At 39.9% G+C, this 11,858-nt stretch overlaps 1 protein-coding gene across 3 annotated transcripts in view; it reads right to left on the reverse strand.

Moving 5' to 3' along the window:
- The window catches only part of emid1 (EMI domain containing 1), a 120,255-nt gene extending 108,695 nt beyond the window's left edge, over window positions 1-11,560 (reverse strand). For 2 of the 3 annotated variants that reach the window (XM_022664729.2, XM_022664728.2), the window contains exon 1: window positions 11,104-11,560. In XM_022664729.2, coding sequence (XP_022520450.1) covers window positions 11,104-11,228 — 125 coding nt within the window. In that variant the 5' untranslated portion in view covers window positions 11,229-11,560. The remainder of the gene's footprint in view (window positions 1-11,103) is intronic. The other variant, XM_022664730.2, reaches the window with a different exon arrangement.
- Window positions 11,561-11,858: the final 298 nt, after the last annotated feature.

Here is an 11,858-nt window from a genome sequence, read left to right on the forward strand (position 1 = left end):
ACAGCGCCGTTAATCAGACACTGTGAGAGGATCTCAGGTGATCAAACACACAGTCTTATCTCACTCCTGCTTCAGCGCACTCCTGATTCACACCCTTACACTTACTCTACACTTACCCTACACACTACTCTACACACTACCCTACTCTAAATAGACTTAATAGACTAAAGCTCTATTTGGATGGAATTAGGTTCTTAGGCGGTTCTGGGGTAATTTTCTCTTTTATGGGGGTTTTTATCCTCTGTGATTTTATTCTCGTCCAGAACGTTCATGTAGGTGTTTTTCTCAGACGTCCTCTGAGAGACATATTGTGGCATTTTCTCTAATTTAAGGATTTTTTTTCAGCAGTAGGCCTTTACTACTGGCCTAGACTGAGGATTTGATTGCATACAGCAAAAAGAGCAGGAGTTAGCGATATCAGGAATCAGGATTCATACGCATTTCATTGCAAGTAGCAATCACTGATCCCAAGCACAAACACAATGGACCTGTCCAACATCACTACTGAAGTGTTGCACACTGGCTAAGGAGGTAGCATTTCCACTAGCAATGCCCCCTCACTGCTGCGTTCCCAAATGCAATTTTTTCAAAAGAAAGAAATCTTATAAAGCTCAGACCTTCCGTAGTTTCCCCAAAGATCCCGTAAATCAGTAGAGATCACCATTTCAATTTAAGATGTATGTAACTGTGCTAGCTAGTTAGCTAAGGCTAGCCATATAAATATTACCCAGCCAGCTAATCTAGCCAGGTGAACGCTAGTAGAGAGTGAGCAGGCTAGCTTAACCCGGTTCTCTGGCTATGACATGATCAAAAGCATGCTTACATGTTTACAATACTCTAATAAACAGAGGTACGATATGAGTACTTTTTTGTACTTAAAGGTACACTCTTCATAATTGTACCCTCAAAAGTACAATATTGGTCTTTACAGGGTCAGATTTGTTCCCTCTAAAGTACAAAGTAGTTTCTAACCGCAATAAGTACAGATTTGTACCATTTAACCTGCAGCCAAAAGGTACATTCAGTATTCTGTATCACTGTACAAATAAACAAAATATATTTTAATTGCACATTTTTTCTTTGAAAGCCAGACAATTTTGGATCATCAAGTTTTTGAGCCATATTTAGTTAATGATAAAAATCTTTATAATCTTTACTGGCACAAAAACCATGGGTACATAAAGGACTTTCACTGAAAGGTACTTTTGTGTACCTCAATATAAGGTACAGCCCCAGCGACAAGCTTTATACTCTTTTAGGTACAAATCTGTACTTACTTTTCTTAGTGTGAATACTCTAACATGCTTAGCTGGACTGCATTTGGCTGTATTTAACGGTTGTGTTAATAGTAATTTTATGTCTGATTTGATGTTATAGATTAACGTGGGCACAAAAGTAAGTTCAGAACACTTTATAAAAGAGTGTTTCTTTAAGACACTGGTTGGGATGTGAAAGTTGAAGAAGGATGTTGTGCCCATGTTATTTACCTGGACAGATAGTTCAGTTCAGTGACGCCTGTTAGGAGGACTGTAGTTAGACCAACTACAGGGTATTTTTCTACAGTCACTAAATTAGTTAGCTAGCTAGCATGCTAGCTAGCAAGTTTCCAACACAAAAGCAAACACAGACAATTACCTATAGCTACCTTCCACATCCTGCACAAAACTCTCAATCCAGTTACTGTAGCCTTTTATCGACTGCTTTCACCTTTAATTCAGAGAGGTGTGGAGGTTTATTTTTTATTGCTGTGAAAAGAATTTGATTGCAACAAAAGTAATCAACAACTCAGGAAGTGGCAAGCATTAGGCACAAGCAAGAACACAAGGGTCTCATCTAGATAATACAGGACACATTTAAAGGTCTTGTAAAGTCCATGCTTTAACAGAGAATCAAAACAGAACGAGAGGATACAAGGTTTTGTAGGTGCTCATCCCATAGTGCCGGCCCAATTAGTCCACAGATTGGACTCTGAGGAAAGTGGAGATTAATGGAGCGGTGGAGAAAACTCCACAGAGCGACAGAAAGACGAAAGAGATAGACAAATAGGAGAAGGAGAAGACCATCACTATGTCCCAAAGGTCACCACATTAATGGAGTGCACATGCTGGGGGAGGGGCTAATGGGCACCAACGGGACAACCAAACACCAAGAGGATTCTTCTGGAGGTCAGAGTTCACCTCAAAAAAAAAAAAAAAAACAACGAAACGAGGAAGAGATGAATCTCAAGGTCACATAGGAAACCTTCACTCATGATATATTGGGTTATGCACTGATATGGATCAAACTCAAACACACCAAACACAAGTCAAATTAGTGTGAAACCCTTGCAGTGTGTGGGTGAGAATTATCCTGCTGAAAAATGCTAGTAGGAAGTCCCACAAATTATCACTGAGCTGTTAGTTTTCCTCCTTTCAGTACTAGGGGTGACCGACTGTCATATGCTGCATCACACCAGCGGTTTACACTGCGAACTCTTCAGTCCATATCAAAGTCAGGAATGAAGAGCTCATCGTGAGTCCTCGATACTCAAACCCGACCATCGCTGGATCCTAAACAGAACCTGTATTCATTGCTAAAGACGATATACAGTAGTTCTAGTCTGTAGCAGGTTGAGTTTCTTTGTCTTACACGACACGACTGCAAACAAAGGTGTCTACGAGGCCTACGAGGTTGGCTTTTCTCAGTACAATGATAGGCTGTACACTAAACGACAGCCTGTATCTGTTTAAGTTTAGTTTTTCTTTTTAAGTTTTTATTCATTTTATTTTATCATTTTATTTATTTTACTTTATGTTTTATCCTTTGGCTTTCTACCCTTTTAGTTACAGTAATTATTTTGTTCTTTTATTTATTTGTATTTATTTTATTTTATTTTTTACCTACTGGCTTTTTTACCTTTATATTTATTTTATTTCATCATTTTATTTTATCTACTGTATGCTTTTTTTATGATTTATGATTTTTTAGCTACTTAAATATTTTAGTCATCTATGTTGTTGTGCATATATTTTATTACTCTAATTATTTATCTCTTTATTTCCATTTCTTATGCTTTTATCATTTAAAGCAGCACTAGGCAGGATTTTCTTTTATTTTTCTTTCTTTTATTTTTGATCTTTTTAAAGAAGTGAAATTACAGCTTGAAACTCACTGCAGCGCTGCATTGAGGTGTAATAGGAGGAATAGTGGTGCTCTCGTGTTTCTGTGCTGGAGCTCCTCTGAGCTTAAACCATACTCTGTAAGTTTTCCGAGGTGGCCGCGATCAACGCTCGCGAGAACTGCGACCTGCTTTCCGACCCTTAGTTCTAACAGTTCTACAAGGACTACTGGTTCATTCTTTACAAACTAACATATACACACTCTGGAAGAAGCTGGAAAGAGGCCGAATATGTCTGTGAAAGCCAGAAAACGAGAAAGAGAAACTAAAATCCGCCTGAAACATTTATTACACTCTACAACTGTAGGGGGAGCCCACGAGCACAAAATCTCAATCCTACCTAGTGGAGCTTTAATAATTAGGTTTAATTTGTATTGTTATGTTTATGCAGTTCCTTACATTATCTTGACCTAATTAAATACTTGATTTTAATTTTTTCAGTCTGTATAAGTTGTAAATGCTCAAATGCACTGGAAATGAGGGTTACCCTTAGTGTACTCCGGAGCGGAAATTAAGACTCATAAATTGACTGATTGATTTGCTCCCACTCAGTGACTTGCAGTGAGTGATCTCTCACCAGGAGGTGCACTACCCACACAGTAGCCTCACAGCAGCTGCATCAGTTCTGCAGTAATCCTGGATCCTTTATTTATTTATTTTGTCAATGAGTTTCTGTATGCAATATTAATGCCTTCCATATGTAATAATATATGCGGTATGTATTACATATCCCATATGTACTATAAATACACACACACACACAGAAAGCTATATATCATTATGGTGCTTATGTGTCGGCTTGTGTACGGCAGTTGCCACGCAAGTGTAACACTTCACACCACCAGGACGTGTGAAATCCAACACTTCACCCGCGGTGGTAGGCCTGCGAGAGTGTGTGTGTGTGTGATTGTCACTTGTGTTGCCAGTGTGTGTTAGGCCTGATTTATGTTTGGCTTAAAGGGAAGGAAGGGGTTTAAATAATCTTTGTGTGTGTGTCAGGTATGTTTACAGCGTATAAACGTTTCACAACACACTGCCCAATAGAATGTATTTTTATTTTACGTAAATTAATGTACGTTTTTATGTTAACTCATTTAAAATTCTAAATCTAAAAGCCCACATGAAGAAAATAACCACTTAAATCTGTGTGCCACAAACATACAGTACACTATATACAGCTCTGAAAAAAATGAAGAGAGCCCTTTAGTTTCTGAATCAGTTTCTCTGATTATGCTATTTATAGGTTTATGTTTGAGTAAAATGAACATCGTTGTTTTATTCTATAAACTACAGACAACATTTCTCCCAAATTCCAAATAAAAATATTCTCTTTTAGAGCATTTATTTACAGAAAATGAGAAATGGCTGAAATAGCAAAAAAAGAAATCAATATTTGGTGGAATTTTATGCATCTAGGCACCATGTTCTCCTCCACCAGTCTTACACACTGCTTTTGGATATCTTTATGCTGCTTTACTCCTGGTGTAAAAATTCAAGCAGTTCAGTTTGGTGGTTTGATGGTTTGTGATCATCCATCTTCCTCTTGATTATATTCCAGAGGTTTTCAATTTGGTAAAATCAAAGAAACTCATAATGTTTAAGTGCTCTCTTGTTTTTTTTTTTTCAGAGCTGTATATGGGCAAATGAATTATTTAGTGTTTTTCATCCAAAATAAGAGTAGTAAAAAGAGTTTGTCCTCATTGTCCTATTGTTTAAATAAATGTCTCTACTGTCCAGAAAAGACTTTCTATTAGATTCTGGATGTGGATTGCTGTGAGGTCCCAATCACTTGTATAGTACCCTTTTACGGAGTTATTCGTCCTTTCCTGGGGCGGTCCTGATGAGTGCCAGTTTCACCATTATAACATTTGCGATGGTCTTTTTTGATGACTGCAATTGAGGATACTTTCTTGCAATTCTTCTTTTTGGATTGACTGACTTTTAATTTTTTTTCTTAAAGTCATTTTTTCATAACGGTTGCTAGATGGATACTGGGATGATGCTAAGTGGTCGGTGTGGTATACCAGGGGAAAGCTATAGAAAACGTATAGAACATTACCATGAGTTCAGAGAAGAAGACCATGGTTTCACTGCTCCACAGACCAATACTGAAGGGTTTTTATACTCGGCTGCAGCCCACATATGGTGCCAGTAGCCAAACTCTACATTCGTTAAGACAAGTTTTTCACAAATATTTGGACGTATAGTGCGGTTAGATAAGGGGAAACACTAAAACAAGGCACGACTCCAAAACTCTTATCCTTATCTAACTGCAGTAAAACTATACCTCCCCCCCAACCAAGACAAGCCCCGCCCCCAGCCCTCAGGCCCCGCAGCAGTGGTAGGGTCCAGCTGCATGTGTTTGGTAAACAGCGTCTGTCCCGGGACTTTGATGGATAGGAGATAAACTTCACAATGAAGAGGCCACACCTGCACACTACAGACGTCCCACACACACACTGGGATGCGAACGGCGTAAATATTTAAATATTTTCTCGTCGGCGGCTCGTATACAAGAGATCAGAGTCGGCCTGGAGGATAAAGCTTATAAGCACAGCATTAGCTTTAAAAACTTCCACTTTAAACACACCCAAACACACCAAACACACCAAACACTGCCACCAAACACGGGTCAGAAGCAAAGACCATAAAAAGGTCCGTAAACCTAACGTTGAACGATATACTTCCAATCCAATGATGCGCCTTGTCCCAAAAGGAACCTATCTTACACCCTTTAGAACGTGTGTCCCGATGCTCATTGCTATCTTACACGGTGCCAGGTTTAAATAGCAGCAGAGCTTCTGAATATATCTACACTGTTGGCCGTGGTGATCTGGTCATGAAATGAGGTGTGTTCAGGTACATTTCTGGAGTATTGCTATCTCTATCTTGGTAACAGAAAACACAGGAGCTCCACTGACTGAATACAACCTAGACAGACGCCAACAGTCAGACGTTCATCGCTATCTTGAAAACCGCCAACTTTTACAAGAACAATAAACAGAATAGTAAATAAAATAACATTGCTGTTCCCGTAAATGAGCTGCTGGAGCAGCTGCACCGTTAAAATAGCAATCCACCAAAGTCAGAGCTCACCTGACTCTTAAAAAGGGAATGATGAGCAAGTGATACTTGGTTATTGGTTTATTTCACACTATTAAAATTAAACACAACCATGATTAATTAAAAGCATTAGTATATGTCTTTTGCACGTTTTGAGCCGCGCGAGGTGTACTTTTCCCATTGTTACAATAGCAAAGACACACTGACATGCCCTAAATCAATCTGCACGGTTAATGATTGACAGCTCACCTATAGATCACTAAAATAGGGCCTAAAGCCCTTCCCCCTACTGTCATATTGGCAAAATGTGCTTGAATGCACTGTAGAGGCAAATCTAGAAGTCAATGATTTCTCACCAAGAGGTACACTAGCCAGAGTGTGCTGTTAGCATTAGCTGCTAACAAACCGCTAGCTAATATTGCCCTGGGTTTCCGGAGCACCAAGGGCAGCTAATGCTAATACTAATGCTGCTGCACACAGCCTTAGTGCTGGAGAAACTCACCCTTAGACAAAATATAGAAATATAGGAATCTAAGCTTACTTTAAATAAAAGGAAGCACTTTACTCTCCCAAATAAACTGTTTTCAGGAGAGAAATCTGTGTAGATTAACATCCAGCGCTCATTTAACTTTGAAAGAAAATGTTTTTGCCTCCCCATTAGAAGGAAAACATGGCGACACCCTTGTTAACTTTGATTTAGGCATCCTTACTAATGTCGCTTATGCCTTATAGTTAAAAAACACAGACAAAAAGTCAAAGTTTACCCTCATATTGTTTGAATAAATGTATCTACTGTCCAGAGAAGACTTTATACTAGATTCCGGATATGGATTGCTGTGAGGATTTGACTGCATTCTGCGAAAATAAACTTTTTAATGCTTAGTAAGCTCAGCAATTCATTTATACATAAGCATTACACTGTAAGTGGCAATCAACTAAATGCATTTCTACTAGATTTTGGATTTGCACAGCTGTGAGGAATTGTAATATGTTGTTGTTGGATATATTAGGAGTCTAAATGTTTAAGTGCATTAAAACAATGTATACTCTCCAAACTCTAAACAGGATTAAGCAAGGTCTACAAACTCAAACTGAGCGATCCATTGAACTTACGTATTTGCAATGGTTTTGGAAAGATGAGCTCTGAGCTTCTGTTCATCTGTCACTCTTCAGAGTGTGTAAGCGAATGAGTGAGAGAGTGTGTGAGTGAGTGAGTGACGGGAGCTAAAAGCTTGTTTAGGGTTTCTATAAGGCTGTGTGTGGTAGCAGCTCATAGACTAAAGGTCTTTAGGGACATTTTTAAGACCCTGACAGGCCTCATCTCTGACAGCTGAGCCTCAGCCGTGCCCCCCACGGACCACCACCGGCTACACGTCCAGATCACATTCACTTTCTAAGAGCCGACACCTCGTAAATCTCACAGACTTACTCATGTTTAGCAGGCTAAAGGCGGCTTTACGGCAGCACTGGGGTCTTAGGTTCAAGTCCCTACCTGGGTGCAGTATTTTTTTCCCCCCAAAGCAATTCAATTGCCTTAAGTGACAGCAAAAAACATAAGAAGAAGAAAGTACAGATAAGTACAGATAATTGTTTGCAAAATGTAAGAAGTAAAAATAAAATAATTATCAGAAAAATAATTAATTTTGAATTACTCTCATTACATCTCATTTTGAGATACTCCTATTAGTCTGAGATACTAAGTAATAATCTGAGATACTAATTAGATGTTATCAGTTTGAGTCAATATATTATCTTAGTTTGACATTAGTTATTAGCTCGAGATACTGTATCAATGGTTTGAGACAGTAAGCCATTATTTTGAGAGACGCTATCTCATTAGTCTAAAATGGTACGTCATTATTTTGAGATATTATCTCATCAGTATTTGATACGAAGTTATTATTTTTGAGATACTATCCCATTAGTCTGAAATACTAAGTCATTTGCTTGATACTATCTGGATAGGGGATTTTATTGAACGATGAGAAATGAGGCTGTTTTTAAAATGTAAGGAGTAGAAAGTTCAGATAGTTTCTGATCACCATCGTAACACAGGAGTCAGCGGGACAGTGGAGGCCGCTGACAGGATAATATCGGTGAATTGCGGAGCGTCCTCTCGCGCTGAGGTAATTTCGTGAGGACAGACAATGAGTAAGAGCGCTGACGCGACAGCGCACTGTGTGTTTCCACAGGAAAGAGGAAACCCTCTGTCAGACACACAATGCTCTCCGGTAGATGGATGTAGATCTGTTCTGTGTGCTGAGTTTCTTTCTATTGACCTGAATGGAAATAAAGGACTGAGGGGAACGAGTTCCAGCCCACAGGCTCACACTGAGACCCGGATACTGTAGCTTAAACTGAGAGCAGCAGTATTCCTGAGGAGGGATGGGACAATATAGTATATCGATATTGTGATATACTGTATATTGTTCATGTTTGCGATACAATCTTTATTTAAACATCGATATGTAGCATCAAAACACGTGACATAGGGTTCAGTAGCTCCTCCATTTCCACTCGCTGTTGTGTTTTTACGTGTTGTACATGGATCTCCGTGGAAACGTGTGCCCAAAGTGTACAGTAATTACGGTGCGCAGCAGTGGACAAATAGCTATTTTATTAAACGCGCGGAGACAAAACTCAAAGATCGCACTTGTTTACATATAGAAGCTGCCAGAGGGAAATCTCAGTAGATATATCTGTGTTTCAGTCAGAAACTTACTATTTGTAAAAAGAATTACATTAAATTACATTACAGGCGAGAGATCACTGGTTCGAATCCCAGTCATGTCAGTAGGGTCTAAACTAGAGCCTCCTATCAACTGTTTCAGCCGTTTTCCCCAATAACCTTCATTTTTTGTTTGATGCATATAAAAGAATTATACATTTCTATAAGTTATCTGATGGTTAAGAGTTTTAAAGGGTTAACGATTGTCTCCGTGAGGCTGGACCACTCTTACAGTAAAATAACATTAGGAAGTGGGCCAGAGGGTGGGCTGGAATTCCTGGGCAGCCCACATGAAAGACGCCGGGTCTGAAGTGTGAGCACACATCTGCGGCCGGCGCTCTCAGCGCTGCCCTAAACAGGTAATAGTGAGTTATTGTGCAGAACTGATTACACCCAGAACCCCCCCCCAGACATACTGTACATCTCTCTCTACTCACCGGTGTTCAGAACAGTACTTAACGTAACGGACGACTTTACACCGACAGTTACGCAGCTCATAACGCAGATTATACACACTCTTCTATTACCGCTGTTCTGATCCTTTGTTTCAGAGTTTACTACACTGCACAAACTTAATGTTGCTTACCCAGTGGAGCTTTAAGATAAATCATATTTTAGCGCTATTGCAATCACAATATGCGTTTTCACGTTGAACACAAAAGAGCTGAGATTATGCCTTAAATAACAGCAAACTCAAACTGCATTACCTGCATGAGTGAGGTAAAGTGAGGCTGCGCAAGGTAGAGTTAGGGGAGAGTGAGTTGGAGTAAGGTAGAGTGAGGTAGAGTGGAGTAAATCGAGGTAGAGTGAAGGTAGAGTGAGGTAGAGTGAAGTAGAGTGAGGTAGAGTGAGGTAGAGTGGACTAGATTAAGGTAGATTGAGTTAGAGTGAGGTAGAGTTAGGTAAAGAGAACTAGAGTGCAGTAGAGTGAGGTAAAGTGAGGTAGAGTGAGGTAGAGTGAAGTAGAGTGAGGTGGAGTGAGGTAGATTGAGGTAGATTGAGGTAGAGTGAGGTAGAGTGATGTAGAGTGAGGTAGAGTGAGGTAGAGTGATGTAGAGTGAGGTAGATTGAGGTAGAGTGAGGTGGAGTGAAGTAGAGTGAGGTGGAGTGAGGTAGATTGAGGTAGAGTGAAGGTAGAGTGAGGTAGAGTGGACTAGATTAAGGTAGATTGAGTTAGAGTGAGGTAGAGTTAGGTAAAGAGAACTAGAGTGCAGTAGAGTGAGGTAGAATAAGGTAGATTGAGGAAGATTGAGGTAGAGTGGAGTAGAATAAGGTAGATTGAGGTAGAGTTCCACAGTGAATCCTGACACTAAACTACTTCTTATCCAGCTGTAAATATGTATAGGGATTTCTAACAACTGCATGTGTGTTATCATATTGCACAGCGCTAATCCTCACTAAGGCTGATTAGCATAATTAGGTTCACCAAAATCTTTAGGACCGATCAATAAATTGGGAAATTTGCTGATTGATTAAAGCGAGCAAAGTCACCTTACATTTCCTGGGGCCAAAGTTCAAGTCTGTAATTCACTCTGAGTAGTAGTGATGTAATGTGTATCAATGTAATGTAACTACTCTTGATACAAATACAGAAAAAACATAATATTACTACTACCCATGACTGTACTCAGTAGCCAGTAACTGTGCCATTAAAATGCAGCCTTTACCCTACAATTACCCCCTTTACTGTCTTTACCTTTAGAACTTTACCCAATCTTCTTCAATATACTACATTATCCCTACATTAATACACCTTACACTAAATTACCATACATTACAATGCATTACATAACTAGTTACTGCATAACTTCCCATTACACTACATCACTCTACATTACCATTTGTTACTCTACATTATACATTACTCCACATTACACTACATCACTTTACATTACCACACATTACTCTACATTACCACCCATTACTATAAATTACTACACATTACACCTCATTACTCTACATTACACTACATTGCTCTATATTTCACCATATTACCCTATATTACTCTACACTACACTGCTTTATATTACATTACATTATACTACATTACTACACATTACACCCATTACACACATTACTCTACGTTACTCTACATTAATTACTCTCCAGTCCAGCTGTTGTTTGATTGGTTGGTTGGTTGGTTGGTGGGTCTTACCTCCTGTGCTCGGTGGTTCCAGTGCTGGTGTACCGGTAAGGTCCAGAGCTCCAGGTGGCGCGTGCAAGTCCAACTAACAGCAGCAGCAGCAGCGCGCGGACACTCCACCGGTACCGGGACCCCATCTCTCCTACACACACACACACACCCGCGCGCGCGCTCTCACGCACTCCCTGGCGCAGAGCCCTGATCCACAGCCGGGCTCGAGCCGCTTTAACTAAAGTCCATTCAGGAGGAACCGAACCGAACTTTCCCGAACCTCCGCCGCGCGCGCGAGCTCACAGCACCGTGCACCCCGTCCCGACAGCCCTCCCACTAAACTTTACTACACACACACACACTCACACACTCTGATACACACACACACTCCAGCAGTCCCCATCAGCTGCAGCACGCGGGATCTGTCGACACGAGCCCAACAACAGAGCAGCAGCTTTATACTGCTGCTCACCCAGCCCACCACACACACACACACACACACACACACACTGTCACTGGATCACATTACATCAGAGCTCTGACTGAAGCTCACTAAACTTTCTCCAGAACCAGAACCCAACACTTATACACATACTGTTCTCTATATTTACTGTTCTTTACGTTATTATTATAATGTTATATATAAATCATTACACCAAAAAGATACAGATACAGAATAATTCTGAGTAGATACCAAATAATTTATAGTAGATACTGAATCATTTATAGTGGATACTGAATCATTAAGGGTAAATACTGATTAATTCATTGTATGT

Source organism: Astyanax mexicanus, chromosome 22, assembly GCF_023375975.1.
Source record: "Astyanax mexicanus isolate ESR-SI-001 chromosome 22, AstMex3_surface, whole genome shotgun sequence".
NCBI classification, from domain to species: domain Eukaryota; kingdom Metazoa; phylum Chordata; class Actinopteri; order Characiformes; family Acestrorhamphidae; genus Astyanax; species Astyanax mexicanus.